This window comes from Anastrepha ludens, chromosome 5, assembly GCF_028408465.1.
Source record: "Anastrepha ludens isolate Willacy chromosome 5, idAnaLude1.1, whole genome shotgun sequence".
Taxonomy (NCBI): Eukaryota; Metazoa; Arthropoda; class Insecta; order Diptera; family Tephritidae; genus Anastrepha; species Anastrepha ludens.
The window spans coordinates 25099973-25120196 of NC_071501.1; the positions used below are offsets into that span (position 1 = coordinate 25099973).

Sequence of the window (20224 nt, forward strand, 5' to 3'; positions counted from 1 at the left end):
AATAACACTTAAATACACATCACGCATACATACCTACATGCACATATGGACGTACACATCACACATGCGATGAGCGACAAGCGAGTTTATCATTTGATAAAAACGCGCTTCAAGTATGGATGTATGTACATATGTGCATACATATGTATGTAGGTGCTAAATTTGTCGTTACTTAATTGTGCCATTACTGTTGGTACAAATACACATATCATATCACACACACACACACACACACGCTGGTATATATTTCGCCACACCAGAAGCAACTTAATTAACACATTTTTCGTTCTTATCGCACTGTGATGGATTACCCGTTGAAGGTGCGGTAATTTGTGGTGCTGATTGGAAATATGAAAGACAGAAATAATCAACAAAAATAGGAAGAAAAAACAAACCACATTAAATACCAAATTAATAGCAAACCCACACACACACACACGCACACACAGGTGCACCCAATGAGTTATTGCCTGTAAGGGTGCCCAGAAGAAGACTAAAACATTTACCGTTTATCATGTGTTGACATTTTTGTTTTCACAGACATATTATCTATGAATTATTTTATTTTTACGCCTTTCACTCATCATTGTTATTGTTCTTATCCACACAACCATTTTTCACAGTCAGACTTTTCATGATCTTTTTTATTTCGCGCAGCTTTGCCTATTAACACTACCATTATAAATATGTTCCCGTTAGCGACAGGTTGGGACGGCTTGTCGGCCGTACTGCCTTCAGTTGGAAATGCAAAATTTGTTTGAAGAGGCTTAAAGTCATTTTGTTAGATAACTAATGAGCAGGTATGTACATGTGCGTATGTATGTATGTGTGTATGTACGTTTATTTACAAATTGTGTTGTGCATATCTGCCACTAACAAAAATGACGTATTTACCACGTACGAAGGTACGTCTATACATATGTATGTATGCACAATATGTATGTATGTGCTGTGGGAACTATGTGGGTGGGTGCGTGCTTTGCCGGTGTAAGAGAAGTTGTACGAGATAAAATGCCTTAATTGTTTTTGCTTGCCAACACAAATAAGGTGCAGTGGTGAGGAAAAAATATTGGTGAGTTGGTGACAGAAAAGTCGATTGCTCAAATCCCGATCCCGAGAATATATATGTACATACAGTCCTGTGCAAAAAAACCGGACAGTCTGAAAACTCCATTTTTTGAAGTAGTATGGATTTTATCAAATATGTTTGAATGTGGTTATATTCCATTGTGTTTTTAATACAAAAGTATGAAATAAAATCAATAAATTTCATACGTGTTTTTAATATTTTCATACTTTATTTGTTTTAGCGTAGTCAATAACGAATGCTTTATTATTAGTTTATCCTTATTATATAATCTTAGAGCTAATTAATTCAAAACAAAATTAATTATTTCATTATAAATGTTATAATTTGAAGTTTTAATACTTGGTCGCACCGCCTTTTGCCTTAATTACCGCTTTAATACGTCTCGGCATTGATGTAACTAGGGTTTGCAACAATTCCTCCGAAATATCGTTGTGCCAAGTGCCCATTATAATGTTATCCAGGTCAGTTTTGTTCTTCGGCTTTTTTTCAGCTGCCTGCTTCTTTACAATGGCCCAGAGGTTCTCAATTGGGTTTAGGTCGGGACTGTTACCCGGCCATTCCAATTGGACAATTCCGTTTTTTTCCATAAATTCTTTTACCTGCAACAAATAAGGAATAAATCATTGGTTTTTTGATTCGACATTTAAACAAAACACTCGGGAGGTTTAACAAAAATCATAATTTACTTTGTGAGATCGGTGACATGGCGCAGAATCATCCTGAAATATAACATCCGTTCTTAGAGAATACTGCTCCTCAATGACAGGTATTAAAGGCCTATTTAAAATTGAAATGTAAGCATCTCCGTTCACCCGACCATCAATAAGAGCCAGTACTTTCGTTCCGTCATAGCTGAAGCAGCCCCATACCATTCTACCAACTGACTGTCTTACAGTAGGCAGTATGCATCCAGTTTTATATCTTTCGCCAGATCTGCGCCTCACATGGTGGATACCATCCGATCCAAAGAGGTTAAACTTGGATTCATCCAAAAAAAATCACATTCTTCCAGTGCTCGACAGTCCAGTTTTCATAAGTTTTGGCCCATCGGTATCGTTTTTGACGCATTTTTTCGTTCAAAAACGGCTTTTTTGCGGGATGTCTTCCTACAAAACCGGCATTTATCAATCTCCTACGCACAGTAGATGAATCTATTTCGACGCCAGTTGCATCCAAGAACTCCTTCCTGATGTCTGCCGAAGATTTGAAACGGTCCTGGATACACATCCGCTTAATCATCCGGCCTTCAGCAGGCGACGTCTTTTTTCGTCGTCCAGATCCTTTCTTTCGCTCCGTTGACGCCGTTCCTGCAAATTTCTTTAAAAAATCGGCAACAGATGATTTTCTGAAGCCTACTTTAGCAGCAATTTGACGTACGGACAATTTTTGCTGTGATAGTGCAATAATTTGCCCCTTAACGAGAGCTCGCATTTGCTTCGATCTTGGCATATTTTTGATATTAACACTTGCCACGTATCAACTATTTCACTTATTGGTTAAATTATGATACGAATTAATTCAAAACTGTTCTATTTATACACAAAAAAAGCTACTTACCGCCAAGAAGCTTTATACTCAAGCTATAGAAATTTAAATAGGGTAAATTAGCTGCCCGGTTTTTTTTGCACAGGACTGTATATAATATATATTATATGTACATATATATTATTATGTTAGTTTCACTAATAGGTATCAGTCCAATATGTTTTATCCGACACTGTATATATATATATATATATAATTGGCGCCTACACCCGTTTTGGGTGTTTGGCCGAGCTCCTCCTCCTATTTGTGGTGTGCGTCTTGATGTTGTTCCACAAATGGAGAGTTCAACAGTTTCAAGGCCTTCTCCGAATGGCAGATATTTTTATGAGGAGCTTTTTCATGGCAGAAATACACTCGGAGGTTTGCCATTGCCTGCTGAGGAGCGACCTTCTTCTTCTTAATTGGCGCTATAACCGCTTACGCGATTTTGGCCGAGTTTAACAAAGCGCGCCAGTCGTTTCTTTCTCGTGCTAACCGGCGCCAGTTGGACACACCAAGTGAAGCCAAGTCATTCTCCACCTGATCTTTCCAATGCAGAGGAAGAGGAAGCCAGCTGGTAACGCATCGAATACTTTCTGAGCCGGAGCGTTTGTATCCATTCGGACAACATGACCCAGCCAGCGTAGCCGCTGGATCTTAATTCGCTGCGCTATGTCTATGTCGTCGTAAAGCTCATACAGCTCTTCGTTCCATCCAGAATCTTTCTCTCAAACACTCCAAGTGTCGCTTCATCGGATGTTGTCATCGTCAACGCTTCTGCGCCATACGTTAGGACGGGCATGATGAGAGCCTTGTAGAGTGTTAGTTTTATTCGTCGAGAGAGGACTCTACTGCTCAGTTGCCTACTTAGTCCAAAGTAGCACTTGTTGGCAAGAGAGATTCTACGTTGGATTTCAAGGCTGACATTATTATCGGTGTTAATGCTGGTTTCTAAATAAACGAAGTCCTTTACAACCTCGAAATCATAACTGTCAACAGTGATGTGGGTGTCGATACGTGAGTGCGCCGACTGTTTGTTTGATGACAGGAGGTACTTCGTTTTGTCCTCGTTCACCACCAGACCCATTCGCTTTGCCTCTTTATTCAGTTTGGAGAAGGCAGAACTAACAGCGCGGTTGTGAAGACCGATGACGTCAATATCATCGGCATACCCCAACAATTGTACGCTCTTATAAAAATTTAACCTAAACGATTAAGTTCTGCTGCTCATACCATCCTCTCCAACATCAGGTTAAAGAAGTCACACGACAGCGAGTCACCCTATCTGAAACCTCGGTTGGTATCAAGCGGCTCGGAGAGGTCCTTCCCAATTCTGACGGCGCTGCTGGTGTTGAGCAACGTCATCTTGCATAGCCGTATTAGCTTTGCGGGGATACCGAATTCGGACATCGCTGCATACAGGAAATTCCTTTTGTCGGATGCAGCTTTGAAGTCGACGAAAATATGGTGTGTGTCGATTTTCCTTTCATGGGTCTTTTCCAAGATTTGGCATATTGGGAATATTTGGTCGATGGTAGATTTTCCAGGCGACACTGATAAGGTCCAATCAGTTGGTTGACGGTGGGCTTCAGCCTTTCACACAATACGCTCGCTTAAACCTTATAGGCGATATTTAGAAGACTAATTCTGCGGTAATTGGCACAAATTGCAGGATCGCCCTTCTTATGGATTGGGCAGAGCATACGTAAATTCCAATCGGCAGGCATGCTTTCATCCGACCATATTTTGCATAGAAGCTGATACCTGCACCTTACTAGCTCGATCGCCGCCATGTTTGAATAGCTCAGCCGGCAGTCCGTCGGCGCCCGCGGCTTTGATGTTCTTTAGACGCGTTATCGCTATTCTCATATCGTCATGGTTAGGTAACGCAACGACAATTCCGTCGTCAACGATTGGGGTATCGGGATCTTCACATTCTCTGTGACATGCGCAGCTGTCACTGTTTAACAGGTTCGAGAAGTGTTCCCTCCATAATTTAAGAATGCTCTGGATGTCAGTCACCAGATCGCCGTCTTTGTTCTTACAGGAAAACGCCCCGGTCTTGAAATCTTCTGTAAACCGCCGAACTTTCTGGTAGAATTTTCGGGCGTTGTTCCTATTGGCCAGCATCTCAAGCTCCTCGCACTCACGTATTTCGTCCTCTCGGTTCTTCTGTCGGGTAATACGTCTCTTTTCCTTTCTCAGCTCTCTGTAGCGATCCCACATGGCTCGCGTTGCGCCCGATCGCAGCGTGGCTCTATAGGCGGCATCTTTTCTTTCGGCAGAAGCATTACATTCCTCGTCGTACCAACTGTTTTTTCGGGCTCGTCGGAATCCGATTTCTTCTTCGGTGGCGGTACGTAGAGAACGAGAAATGTTGCTCCATTGCTCGTGCATGCCGGTTTGTTGGGCAGTACTCTCTGAAAGCAGCAGCTGCTGAAGTTTTACTGCTGCGAAATACCGTTAGATGGAATAATATTTTGATGCATTTTTACTTTCGAGCAAAGTACTGCCTTAATTTGAATTATCAGCTAACCTTGAATTACTATATCAACTACGGTTGCTTATATAAAGATTTTCTTCCATAAAAATTATTGCCTCTAATCAAGTGAACCGGAGTGTAGGCACCATAGAATCTTGTTGCTGTATTCGCATTCCGAAGCGAAATTATGTTTTGTGCCGCTCAACCAATTTCTCGGACCTTATTTTTTATTCTAGTGTCCGTTAAGGTAATAAAATGAGACTTTTTATCGTAAATGATTTAAAATAGCTTCCTTACTAAGTCTTATCTCGGCGCAAATGTAACAAAAATATCTGGAATTATTCTCTCATTTCTGCTGTCAAACATAATTGAATATTTACTCTTAATGGCCCCTATTATGAGCAACATTCGATCTTCGACTGTAGTCGAAAGTTCTGATCGAACGAATTTTCATTTGGTATTATGGTGCTCATTCGTTGAAGAATATGACTATTGTGAATTTCGATCGCTCGACGCATTTACAATAGATAATTTTTTCTCAGCTGATACAGCAAATCAAAATAAAAGAAAAACCGATTGTGTTGAAATTCTTTGCTAACATTATTTTTAAAAGGTAAAAAAAAGTATTTTTTGTGAAAATGAGTACAACGGAGTTGTGGTTCGACGATTCATCGGACGATGAAAGATTAGTGGAACTAGCTAGAAGTAGGAAACAATTGAGGGACGCATCCAACCACCTAGAAATGGCTTCCACTGAGTAAATTTAGAGCTTTCAAAATGTGTTGACGTACTTAATATTACAGAAATTTCCTTACAGATTTTTAAAGAACTTTAGATTATCTAAAGAGCCGTTTGTGAACCTACTGTCCAGTACAGAAAACCAGTTGCAGCAGTGCACCCGAGCCAAATTGATTCCAAATATTTTAAAGCTAGCCACAGTTCTGCGAGTTTGTGCTCAGGGATCGTACCAATTGAGTATTGGTAATGAAGGTATGCTAGGACTTGCTCAACCCAATGTGTACGATGATGCTGAAGATATTGAAGTGGAGTCAAATAACGGAGAATTAGAAAACATAAGAAATGAAATTTTGAGAATATTATAGAAAAATCTAAAAAGAATTAAATAGAAACCTTTACACCACACTTTCTGTTTTATTTTTGTTATAAATTTTCTTTATTAAATTATTCGTCATTCGAAAAAAATATGAAAATGTATTTCTATAAACATCACAAAAAAAAACCATTATTAAGCTTAATCCATTTTGCTGCCGTTCTCACTGGTGGTCCCAAGCAATTCAGCTCCGTTGTAAATTCCTCCCATTTTTTTGCTGCTTGAAGTTTGGTGCAAATCCCTTTTGCGAATTGTGGATTCGCCTTTCTAATTGTTGTTTGGTACTCACGACTTTCGCCCTGCATAATATTAACAAAATTAGTATATATTTATTATTTGGTTACTATAAAACCATAAATAATCGCAAACAACTTACACTTTAACAAGTTTTCCCACTATACGCTACACGATCGAAAGCAAAATTGCATTCGACTCTAAATTCGGTAAACAACGAAAATTTCGATAGGGTTGCACCGCTCATAATACCAAATTGACATTCGATTTTCGATCTTCGCCAACCAGCGAATATCGATGATCGAATACAACTCATAATAGGGGCCAATGCTTTTAATACTTAGTAATACACAATGGAGTGCTAAAATACAATATACTTCGTGCCAACAAATTAAGTAAACGTCAACAATAGCCGTTGGAATCAAACCCATAGAATTCGGAAGGTGCCAGTTCGCATGAATACAGAAAATAATAAATAACTTTTATTCCTCATTAGCTGGTATGAATAAAAAAATACCTAGTATTATATTAGTATCTACAATAAATTACTCGTATTTAGTGCACGTAAACTACAGTAGCTCCAAGCAAAACTCGTACATCCACCTTGATATAGGGTTATCTAGTAAGGGGTTTTATTTTGATATTCAAAGAAAAATGCTATTTTTTAATATAAATGATCGGATGTTTATTTTATTATAAAGAGGAAGGTATGCCGTTAATAGTGGAAAATAACATCAAACAAATGATCACCACGACCACGCTTACAGCAAGGACAATATCCTTTTCATGAAATTTTCCATAACCGAATTGCAAGGTGGCTGCCCTATGTCCTCGATAGCCTCACGAATTCCATCTTTGAGATCTTGAATCGACTCTGGGCTGTTGGCGTAGACCTTCTCTTTCACGTGGGGCCAAAGAAAAAAGTCACGAAGTGTTAAATCACAAGATCTCGGTGGCCAATTGTGATCACCTCTTCGAGAGATAACACGGTTCGGAAACTTTTCCCGTAAAATATCAATGGTTTCGTTGCTTGTGTGGCACGTAGCGCCGTCTTGTTGAAAATAAACGTTGTCCAGATCAAAACCATCTAATTCCGGCCATAAAGCATCGTTAATCATCTCTCGATAGCGACAGATAACACTTGTTATTGGAAAACCCTTTATTTGGTTTTACATTAAATAGAGGAGATTAGCTTTGCAATAAAAACAAATTGGTTTTATTTAATTAGTATACTGGGTAGTGCATTAAACGACAAAAGCAAAATTTGAAATGCTCCCTTACTTATTATTTCCCATTTTCAACGCAAAAGCCAAACTCGTACACTGTTAATTTATCAGACAACTTTGGTTGCAATTACAACTAAGTTCACGTTATTTTTAAAGTGGAGTTCCGTAAAGTTCCAAACATTAAACTTCTCTGCCTTATCTTAAATATTGTGTCATTTGTTGATAAAGGATAATAAAAATGTGAAATGGGCAGACGAAGGGGACAAACCAGTGTTAAAGTGCGAAAATTAGTAATTCATCATTACCAAAAACCAAAAATCGCTTCGGGAAATATATGAAATTGTAAATCGAAGACGATCGACGACCGTACAGTACATCATAAAACGGTACAAAGAGGATAAAAGTGTTTAAAATAGATTAAAAATTGCAAATAGCAAAATTTTCTTTCCGAGTGATGAACAATATATTCTACGGCAAGTCAAAAGGGATCCATTTTTAAGTGCACCGAAATTTGCAAAAATCGCCGAAAACGATTTGGGAAAAAATGTTGCCCACAGACGACTAGAAATGTACTCAATACGGCTGATATGCAAAAGAGCAAGGCGTAAACCCCATATCAACGAACGTAATCGTAAAGCCAGGCTGCGATTTGCTAAGAAACATCAATCAAAATATTTATCATTTTGACGGAACGTGCTTTTCACTGATGAGAGCAAGTTCAACCTTTTTGGTTCAGATGGCAGACGATATGTATGGAAAAGATCTAGTCCGGGGCCAGGGGTCGATTTTGGACTGCGTTTTTATACCGTTCAATTCTTGGCTATACTTGTGATTTAGCTCTCATGAATAACGAAAGTGAACGTCAGCTGGCGCACCCGCGGTGTGAAAATGTGTCGGAAAAAAAATTTCTACCAACTCATTTTATACCGGCTGAAATTTATTTCATGTATTGTTGACATTTAGTAGAATAAAAAAAAATAGTCTGCTGAGCTGTAAAAGAGGGAAAATACGTCAGCTGAACAGGCGAACTTGTAAAATAAAATAAAAAGTAAAACTACTTTATGCCGATTGAAATTTTTTTACATAATTTTGGACACATATAAAAATATAATAATGATGGTTAGCTGCGTTTATAGCGGTGGGAAGACCGTCAACCGAAGCAAGAATGTATCATTGCGTTCAGCTAACGTATTTTCCTCCCTCTACGGCGCAGCTGACTATTTTTTTTTATTCTACTAAATGTTAACAAAACACAAAAAAAATTTCCGCCGGTATTAAATGAGTTGTTAAAAATTTTAAATTATTAAAATCAGTCGGCATGAAATGATGAGGTCAAAATGACCCTGGCTCCCGGACTAATCAAACGAAGCGTGACTTGCCAAAAATATGAAGCCTACAGTGATGGGTCACGGTGCTGGGTCAGTAATGGTGTGGGGTTCATTTTCTGCATCTTGTCCGGGAGAATTGCATTTTATTCAGGGTATTATGAATCGGGCTATGTACTACTGGGGGCAAAAAGTAAGGTGAATTTATTTGGATTTATGCTTACGACCCTGAAACAACCGACCAATCAAGCGAATATCGTGCTAGAGGCGAGGCCAGACCGAAAAGAGCACGTCAAAGTCGTTCAAAAATGAAGGTCATGATGACAGTTTTTTTCGATTTTCGTGGTGTGGTGGACTATGAATTCCTTCCACCTGGCCAAACTGTTAATAAGGAATATTATTTGAGCGTTATGCGTCGTTTACGTGAAGCAATTCGTCTAAAAAGACCAGAATTATGGGCCAACAACTCTTGGTTTTTGCATCACGATAATGCACCGTCTCACACTGCACTCGTTCTTCGTGACCATTTCGCCAAAAATTCCAAGCATATCGTTCCGCAACCACCGTATTCGCCTGATTTGGCTCCGTGTGACTTCTGGCTATTCCCAAAACTCAAGAGACCACTCCGGGGAACGCGTTTCGAGTCGATTGAGGAGATAAAAGCTGAATCGAAGAAGGTGCTGATGGCTATACCGGAAATGGACTATTTGGCATGTTTCGGGGATTGGAAAAAACGTTGGCATAAGTGTATTTCATCGAGAGGGGATTATTTTGAAGGGGATGAAATTGATTTACAAGAATAAATAAAGATTTTTCATTTTACACCAAATTCACCTTACTTTTTGCCCACAGTAGTATCTTAACATTTTAAAAGAAAAATTGCCACTTTGTAAAGAAAAACTTGGTGTAGGGGAAGATTTGCATTTTTATCAGGACAATGACCCGAAGCATGTGTGATCGTGGTTGCTATATAATTGCGCGCATGCCATAGATACACCAGCCCAACGTCCAGATTTAAATCCGCAAGCTAGCATAATTTCAAAGAATGACATGAAGAGGGTGCCTTCAGGACAAATTGCAAAAACTTGACCCTAGATTTTGTGAAAAACTTTTTAAAAGTGTGACAAATAGATTGCAAACGGTTATCAGAAACAAAGGCATGCAAACGAAATATTAGTATTTACATTAACTTTACTTTAATAAAGGGTGGTTAAGTTTCAAGGGCCGGTGTTGATTTTGAATAAAATAGAATTCTTTTAGGAAATTATTGTCATTTCTCTTTGTTATGATAATATTGGTGTAGTTCAATTACGCATAAAAAAAACATTGGCCTAATGGCCTCCGCGGCTTCGGCAGCACACCTCCATCCGATGGTCCAAATTTCAAATTTTCGATGACGCTGAGACATAATTGAGGTTCTATGCCGTTAATGTGCCGAATTATCTCATCCCTTAGCTCTTGAATTGTTGCTGGCTTAGCGACGTACGCCTTTTCTTTCAAATAACCCCAAAAAAAGAAGTCCAACGGTGTCAAATCACATGATCTTGGCGGTCAATTGACATCGCCGCGGCGTGTGATTATTCGGCCATCAAATTTTTCGCGCAAAATAGCCATTGTTTCTTTAGCTGTGTGAGAAATGGCACCGTCCTGTTGAAACCACATATCGTCCACATCCATATCTTCCAATTCGGGCCATAAGAAGTTCTTTATCATCTCACGATAGCGAACACTATTCACAGTAACTGCCTGACCGGCCTCATTTTGGATAAAATATGGCCCAATGATGCCACCGGCCCATAAACCGCAACAAATAGTCACTCTTTGTGGGTGCATTGGTTTTTCGGCAATCACTCTTGGATTATCATTCGCCCAAATGCGGCATCACTGAGGCACGAAGCGCACGATATGCATTTTGGTTTGAACGCCCGTTTTCATAATAAGCCTGAATAACTTTAACGCGTTGCTCTATTGTGTATCTTTCCATGGTTGAAATTGAGTTAGTCTTGAAAAATGTCGAATGAAATGCAGACAAAACTTCACGTTTAGGTGTGGTTCACATTCAACATCGGCCCTTGAATTTAACCACCCTTTATAATGTACGAATTTCACTTTGGCATTGAAAGACATGCATTTTTATTTGTTCACCTCACTTAAAATGTATTATAATTGAATTAAAAATTTTAGTTTAATTATTTTTTTCTTGATTGATACCACTGTAGTAGTAAAATATGCAATAACTTTTTTGAACCATTAGTTTTACTTATGATTTATGAAAATAAATTATTATTTTTTTAACTGTACGAACACTTTTTCGAACACAAGCAGTCGCTATATTCGAAAATTTGACAGGAGTATCTATTAAGGATGGTAGATTACAGGGTTTGGCCATCCGAAGCAAAAATGTTAAAGTAACTTCGGCTGCGATGCCATAGGGGATTCGGCAGCAGAATTCTGCCCGCTCATTTCGCACGCGTTCTTAACCCTTTCGGTACATCTTTTTATTGCGCCATTTTGAGTATTTATTTTAGGACCAATAACAATACAAATAATTTTTTTTTTATTTTTTCTTTTTGTTAAGTGCTTTTTTTTAATGTTACCATATGGCAACAAATGTTTTGTATTGGTTTCAATCGCAAATAAACTTCTTCTGCAATCTAATGCAAATTAACACCTTACGAGAAATTTGTTGCCATATGGCGAGCGAAAAAATATTTATATGCCAAATGACAGATTGAACATTTTTCTATATACTTTATTCAAAAATTGTTGAAAACATTTGCCCAAAATGCCTCAAAAATCTAAAAATGCAAAATACAAATTTCAGAGTGAAGTGCTATATATATGCCAGAAGGCTTTCTTTAAAAATGTTGTATTACCGATGTATAATGGACGGTTATTATTTATTTTATTTCTGTTTAACCATTAAACTTCAATTTTTGAAAATATGTAACAAAAAAGTTGATATTTTTTACAAGAGAGTGTTGACGGCCTTTTAAAGTTTACTGTTGCCATATGGCAACAATATCGCGAAAGGGTTAAGCTATTTCAAATAGCCGTTGTTCGGTCCATAGATGAAAAGATCCGAAACTTTGCTTTGCCGCGAAAAAAATTAGTATGAAATACATAAGTTGGGTATGGGTATTCAGAATTTTCAAAAAATTGGATTTTTTCTTTGCATTTTCTTAAAGTCTAATATCTTAGAAATATTGTGTGAAAATTGGAAGTGAATCCGACAAATACTTTTCGAGTTATTCATCAATTAACAAAGGGCGCTTCGGCATGCGATAGCAAAACTTTAAATGCGATTTTCTCAAAACTATGATCTGGTGATCACTGTAATTTAAAAACCGTTTAGAAGATTTCAATAAAATTTGTACAGCTTTTGAAAACCATAAAAAACTCGTAGCTGCTCGAAAGATTTTTGTTTTTTAATTTCAATTTTTTTTTCAAAAATTTCGATTTTGTTTTTCAAAAATTTCTTTTTTTTTCAAAAATTTCTATTTTTTTCAAAAATTTCGTTTTTTTTTTTTCAAAAATTTCGATTTTTTTTATTAACAATTAATTGTCGGTTTTTTTTTCTCGAAAATCTGAAAAATGTTTGCTAAGGCCGCCATATAGTTAATTTGGAAAAAACAAGAAAGCTTCAATCAGGCACAAGATTATCTATTAATAAAACTAATTTCTCTTGTCCGATTGATTTTAGATGAATCTCCAACGATGACTTCTGGAGAAACGGGCTCCACCCAAACAGCGATAACTTTTATAATTATTAATTTTTTTTTTTGAAATTTTCCTAAATTCAAGTCCAAATTTGATGTATTAATGCATTATTATTATTAATTAATAACGCATTTGACTAGCAAAAAAAAAATTATTGAAAATCATCATTTTTTCGGGCCTCTGACTATCCCTAACCCCATAAATGAGCAAGTATTCAAAAATTAAGATTTAAATAAAATTATCAACGATTGAAGGGCAAGAATAATGCAATAATGATGAAGTTATATGCTTAAACAAATCTTGTAATTTTCAAATATAAAATAAAAAGCAAGTAACAAAAGAGAATGTGTAAACAACAAACACATTAACACAGATAACTTTTAATTTTTTATGGCTTAAATGAAATAAATTCTTAAAAAATATCACACATTAGGAGATTGTTGGATCACCCTAATGGTACTCGCAACGTTTATTAAAACACTCAAATATTCACTCAAAATGTAAACCAAAACAGTACTCGACATTTGTGAGTTATGCACTTTAAAGTTTATCAGCACTTGTTATATGTGAGAATAAGTAGGTTTTATTTTCCATGAAAATACGTACGCTTTGACTGAAATATTGGGTATGGGAATAAGTTTCCGTGCTTTCTTAGCCAAAGTTACGAATTATTTAAATAATTAAATAATACTTGATATTATGTGAAGTATGTGCCTTTGGAAGCTTCAACTTTACTCCATCTTTCAGACAGCATACGGATTCCCCTGACGAAAAAGCCGAGTTCTTTTGAATTGATCCATTTATTGAGCCAGTTTGCGATGCTCTCGTAAGAAGTGAACCGCTCTCCAATAAGGGCTGACTGCATTGATCGGAACAGATGGTAGTCCGAAGGTGCAATGTCTGGGGAATACAGCGGCTGAGGTAGTCCCTCTAAATATTTCTGAACCGATTTAGCAACGTGTGCCCTGGCGATGTCATGCAGCAAAATCTGTTTGTCATGTCTACGGTCCCTTTTCGGCCGAACCATCGCACAGTGATGGTTTCAGATGGTTTAAGGAGTTCATAAGAGATGACACCCTTCTGATCCCACCAGATGCACAACATAACCCTTGAAGCATCAATATTTTTTTTTCGCTTACGATGGACCTGGTTCACCTGGTAGGCTCCAACTTTGTCGACGCTTAGGGTTATCATAATAGATCCATTTTTCATCGCCAATGACAATGCGATGCAGAAAACCTTTTCTTTTCTGCCGTTCAAGAAGCATCTCACACGTCACCTAACGTATCTCGATATCCCTCTCCTTCAATTGATATGTCACCCAGTTACCTGCTTCCTGCTTTCTGCACCATTCCCATCGTCTGCAAACGTTTACCGACAGTTGATTGGGCAACATCCACCTTTTCAGACATATCACCAAGCGTTCGACATGCGTCTTCATCCAATGACTGTTGTAGTTGAGAATCTTCGCATTTTTTCGAATTTTTTCGGTACCCCTTCGCGATCTTTACGACTCACGTCGAAATTGTCGTCGAAAGCACTCTTTATAAGTTGTATTTGATGGAGCGTGATTACCGTAAATATTGATCAATATACGACACGTTTCAGCTGCACTTTTCTTTAAAAGCTAATAATGAAGCATTACTTTCCGCAAATGCTGTTTTTTTCGGGACGAACGTAGACATTTTTGACTTCAGATAAAAAAGGGGATTTATGCTTCAAACGAATGTCAACTACTGCGATCTAGACCTCACATATACCCCTTCAAATCACCAGTATATTACTAGAGCGAACACAAAAATAGTATCAGCTTCGACACCACTTTTACGAGGGCGGAAACTTATTCCCACACTCAATTTTTTTTTATAAAACGGAGAATATTGAAGAAATATTGTTGAAGAAATTACCTCATCTTTTTCGGCCGTCATTTCGTCTCAAGCTACAGGATTTTTCGTCATTTCGCCTCAAACAACAGGATTTGATTTTCCTTACTGATCAACAGCAGGATTGTGGTTTCATTACTACAGGTTTTTGATTTCTCTCGTCAAGTCTTGTGCTGCCTGGGAAAATAATACTTAGTTCAACCCATTTATTATTTACTTTGGATATTTTCCTCCTAAAAAATAGTATTTCAATATAATTCAATCAATTAATTAGCTTAAAATATCAACCTTGCACAACCTTCGTCATTGATATTTTTCTCTCTCTTATCTTTCTCTTCCTCTCTTCTGCGAAATGTATACATACATCGCAGCACTAATGTCGAAACGAACTGTTGTCGTCAGCTATTTTTGGTGCCTTATTTCTAGCATTCCCTCATTTCGTGTATCTGCTGTTCATCAGCCTGCTGCAAAGTACTCAAATGAGTTCTTGGTTGCGCTCTCACAAAAAACGAGAGTTCAGAGCATGGTTCGGACGGCAACTTAGTAGCATTAGCAATGACTGCGTTGTTGTTTTTCGTATATCATCAACACAATCTCAGTTTTTTCGCACACAAACCGCTGCCCCAGTTATGTCAGCCAATCAGCTGATTGGATTAAATTCGGTGAGAGTCGCTTAACGGTCTGATGTTGGTCACACCTTCTGAATTCCGTAGTATCTATGTATATACCAGAAACATTCATTTCTTTTGTTCAGTTGGGCTTCGATTTTTTTAATTTTATTTACGCTTTTAAATTCTGAAAATTTGCCAGAGACATCTATGGTGTATTAGCTTTTGATCGTCCAAGAGAGATGCCCACGCAAAAGAAGGTAACTTCTTCCGATACAAAAGATTTGGTATAGAAAAAATTACCCGCTCAAGGGAGGTGCCCGGCTAATAGAAATGCCCCACTAGTAGAGTTGGCCGTTAGGAGAGCTTACACTTTATATGACACAAGGGCTGAAAAGTCCCGGGCCTAACAATGAAAACACATTTTTTGTTTGTTCAAAATTGTATTTTCAATTTCTTTGGTTTTTACATTCGAAATCAATTACTTTCCAAATACTAGATGAATCACCCTGCAGAATCCGAAATGTCGGTAGGTGCCAGATCACGCAAAAGCTGCAACTATTTATTCATTTATTTATTTATTTGTTTATTTACTTACTTACTTTTTGTTACGTATTACAAAATCAAGGCAACTAGCAGCAGAGGCTATCGGCCTGAAACTAATGACTCTTACGCGAACTTATCAATGTTTTTACATACATACATACATACATACAAGTATATTCAGCGTGGATAGGCAAGCAGAAAATATGTCGAATAGCACACTGCTGCATTCAAGAAATTTTCTTTTTTGTATATAAAATAAGAAAACTACATATACATTTTCAAAAAAAAAAAAATATTTTCTAAGTATGATAGTAACTTTCAATTTACATACTCGTAATCATATAAAAATATTATATATATACTTACATCTCTGTACCTATGAATTTATATTACACCTATTTTCAATCTGCTTATATATTTTTGTATATTTATTTATTTTTAGTGCCAAAATTCTTTTAATTATAAGGCAGTACTTGAAGCGCAGATTTTAGCCCGAAATCTCAAGTAGGGATGTGTAAAACTATGTTCGATAGGAGACTTGAGATAACAGACATTCTGCATTCCTTAACAAAAATCTACATGCCATATACCTACATATATATACACACATAGGGGTACTTATGTGTATAGGACAGTACGAAAATTAAATGAGTCGAGTGAGTTACAGTTGGGGAATTCCGTTGGTGGCGCTGTCTTTATTTACATATGTACATACCATACATATACTACTCTTCTCTGATGATTAACAAAACTGCTATTTGCAAAATAGCTATAATTGCAATACGCTTTCAACATACTAACACATGCCCCTTTGTACCCGTAAATGTTGCTCAAAACTCTAATGAGCTGTGCATGAAATTGTTGTAATGGCTATCGCCCAATTGGCTGAATACAAAATATTGAACAAATTACAGAAAAAAAAAGATAATAAAAACGACTAGCAATGAGAAGTTTGAGAGTCGTGCTTAAGGGGTGCTCTGATTGTTATTTTATTTATCACACATACCTAGTTTGTTTTATATTTTATAAAATAGTGTTTTTGAGTGTTTTTCGTGTGTAAATATTTTGTTTGTGCTAGACAAATTTCTTAGATACGCAGGGTGGTCCAATTGAACTGCCACTTTTCAGAACGCTGAATTTTTTTAATAGGTTTTTGTGAAACATTTTGTATTCTTTTTCATATTGGGTGCAGTAAAAAGTACTCAACGCAGTTATTTGATAGGCAAACATATTTTACAACTGTAAAGATAAAGATAATGATAAAGATAAAGATAAAGATAACGATAAAGATAAAAATAAATATAAATATAAATATAAATATAAATATAAATATAAATATAAATATAAATATAAATATAAAGATAACGATAAAGATATCGATAACGGTAAAGATAAAGATAAAGATAAAGTAAAGGTAGAGTTAGAGTTAGAGTTATAGTTAGAGATAGAGACAGAGATAGTTATAGAGATAGAGGTAGAGATAGAGATGAAGAGAGGGACGGAGATAGAGCAACGGGCTCTGTAATTGTAATTTTCTGGCAGCTGTCGTAGCCGAATGGGTTTATGCGTGAGTATTATTTGGTACGAACCGGGTCGAAATCAATTGTGGGCTCATTACCTGCCTTTTTGAGCTAGCATGAAACTTTAGGTCGCTCCATTTGTGGAGCACCTTCAAGTCGCACATCACAAATTAGAGGACAAGTTCGACCACAGACTCAGAATTGGTTGTATCTGCCAATGATATATTCGGTTATAGTCTCGGCTAGAGTCTATGTCTACGACACAGACAAAATATCTTAAAAAACAGTAGCAAACTATTTACTACGGTTGGTTGAAAAAAACCCGCTGTGAATAGGCGAAATGTGCACAGCGCTTCGAAAGTTATAAGGTTTTTAGTTGCATAGAGTTCAATTGGACCACCCTGTATAAAATAGGCATTGCATTCACACATATTTATTGTAGTTTACATACATATTCGCTTACTCGCCTTCCGTAATACCACGCTCTCTAACATTCTCTCTCGCTCCGTTTCTCTATTTCTATTTTTTAGGAAATAACAACAATGTTGATGCTGCTATTGGTGATTTCGAAAAGAAGACGCCCGAAAGTGTTGCACCCAAAAGTGCTGCACCCGCAAGTGTTACACCCGAAAGCATTGCGCCCAACAGCGCTGTCACCACACCAGCTGATGCGGCAGATGGCACCACAGAAAAACGCATCACTTTCACCTTAACCACCGATTCGTCGCCCGAGGGTAGCCAAACATTGACACCGAAGAAATTCGACGCGATTGCTGAAGAAGGTATGGATCGTGTTCAACCGTCAAAGCCCGACTCGAACGAGGTGATACTCCGTCCACCGCGCTTCATCGATCGCCAAACACACTTGATGACCACCAGTTCGGGTTTAACATCGCCGCGCAAGCTCAAACGCAGCGCAACCAGTGTGCCACATTTCAATGTGCGCAGCGCGGCCAGTGAGACCGACATCTTTTCGATTACCGGTTCCGGTTCTCGCATTAGCATGACACCCGAAGTACCATCCATATCGTTTAGCAATCTGCCGAAGAACTACGAAGATACACCTACTATAGAAAAGTATCGGGTCTCGCAAAGTCTCTACTCCATACAGACGGCCAATGCGGCGCGCGTCAATCAGTATGACTACTCGATGCCGCGTTATTTCCGTCGCTCAGCGGCAGCAATGCAGACGCAGAGCAATGAAATGCTATCGTCCGCACCATCATCGTCATCTACAAATTCTATGTCAATGTCCACTGAAGGCATGCACAAGGGCGAGAAGGGTAAAAGTAAGCGACTGCAAATGTTGCGTGGCAATTTGCCGCCATTGCTGATACACTCAGTGTCGTTCCGCAAGAATAAGGAGGAGGGTAAGCAGCTGGACTAGAAAGAGTGGGAAATGGTGGAGAAGAACTTAACGAGCGCGGATGGAAGGGGGGATAGTGTGCGATGGCATGCTGTTGTATGTACTTAAGTGAGCGCTAAGGAGAGAGTGTAAAAAATTAGAGTATTAGACAGTGGAGCTGCCTGAACTTGAACCTAAAAAAATAAAGTAAATAAAAATATTAAGGTTAGGTGGTTTTTTCGAAAGTGGGCGCTAAATTTTTTATAATAAATAAAGTTCGATTATATTCGATTGTAAATATCTGAGCATTTATTTGTAGTTTATTTTGTATATTTTCTTAAATTTGCTAAGAAAATGGGTTGCTCATTCCCGCGCCAATCCTACAGAATTATCTTTTTGATATTCCCACGAACTATTAAATTTTGTAACATAAATAAGTACTTAAAAGAAACGTGAGTTCCGAAGTAATCAAGGGAAATTTAGCTGCGTATAAAATATTTATTGTAGTTATAATTCAACTGTGGATATTCAAAATAAATTATTACGTACAATCTTGAACTGAATTGTTTTCAAAATGATATTCGATTCACCTGCTTCATCATTTATCTCGAATGCGAGTCACATTTTCGTGAATTGTTGCATACCTTTAGGCATCACTTCTCAGTACGAAACTAAATTGACAGCCCCTGCTGCTAGTTGCCTCAATTGTGTAATAAATCAGTTATAATTATATTTCAGGTAAATAAATTAATTAATAAAGCGATAAAATAAATAAATAAATAAAATGAAGGACCTGAATAACAAATTTTTCGTTCCAAGCCGCTTAATAAGTTGCACAAAGCTCTCTGATATACTATATATAATATTTTATTATCTCATGCAAGTGTGACTGGCAATCGAGGTTTATGATAGGACGGTGTGACATAATTGTTTTCCAATAAGCAAAATCTCATTTAGAGCGCACTGAAAATAATGAAAAATAAATTCGAAAAAAAGCAGAAATTCATATAAAATTTGGTACCAACAAAATGTAAGCTTTTTTAAAAACTATTATTACATTTTTAATTTTAAAAACAATTTAAATAAGAAAAAAATGTAATAAAAAAATAAATTTTTATAAAAATTTTAATGAAAAAAAAATCATATATGAAAAACAAATGCTTTTTTCAATTAATTTTCTTCTTTTAAATTTTTTTAAATTAAATGATTTATTTTTATTAAAATTTCGTACCAAAAAAACTTAAGTTTTTATAAAAAATTGAATATTATTTAAATAAATTAAATAATAAAAATAAATAAATTTTTTATTTTTATAAAAAAAAAATGTAATAAAAAAATTAATTTTTATAAAAATTTTAATGAAAAAAACATTAAGGAAAACCAAATTTTTTTGTGAATATAAAATTTGGTACCAAATTTTAATAAAAATAAATTTTTTTATTTAAAAAAATTTTATTAAAAAACAACTACTTTTTATAGAAGTGAAGTAACACTAAAAAAAATTGTTTAAAAAAATGTTGTTTTAATTTATAAAACTATTTTTTTTATAAAACTAAAGTTTCTATAAAAAGTAAATTTTTCTTAATTAAATTTTTTAAACTGAATTATTT

At 36.6% G+C, this 20224-nt stretch overlaps 1 protein-coding gene across 7 annotated transcripts in view; it reads left to right on the forward strand.

The window, feature by feature from the left end:
- The window catches only part of LOC128865096 (uncharacterized), a 102664-nt gene extending 83000 nt beyond the window's left edge, over positions 1-19664 (forward strand). For all 7 annotated transcript variants that reach the window (XM_054105060.1, XM_054105058.1, XM_054105061.1 and 4 more), the window contains one exon: positions 17800-19664. In XM_054105060.1, the coding sequence (XP_053961035.1) occupies positions 17800-18656 (857 nt within the window). In that variant the 3' untranslated portion in view covers positions 18657-19664. The remainder of the gene's footprint in view (positions 1-17799) is intronic.
- The last annotated feature ends 560 nt before the right edge of the window (positions 19665-20224 follow it).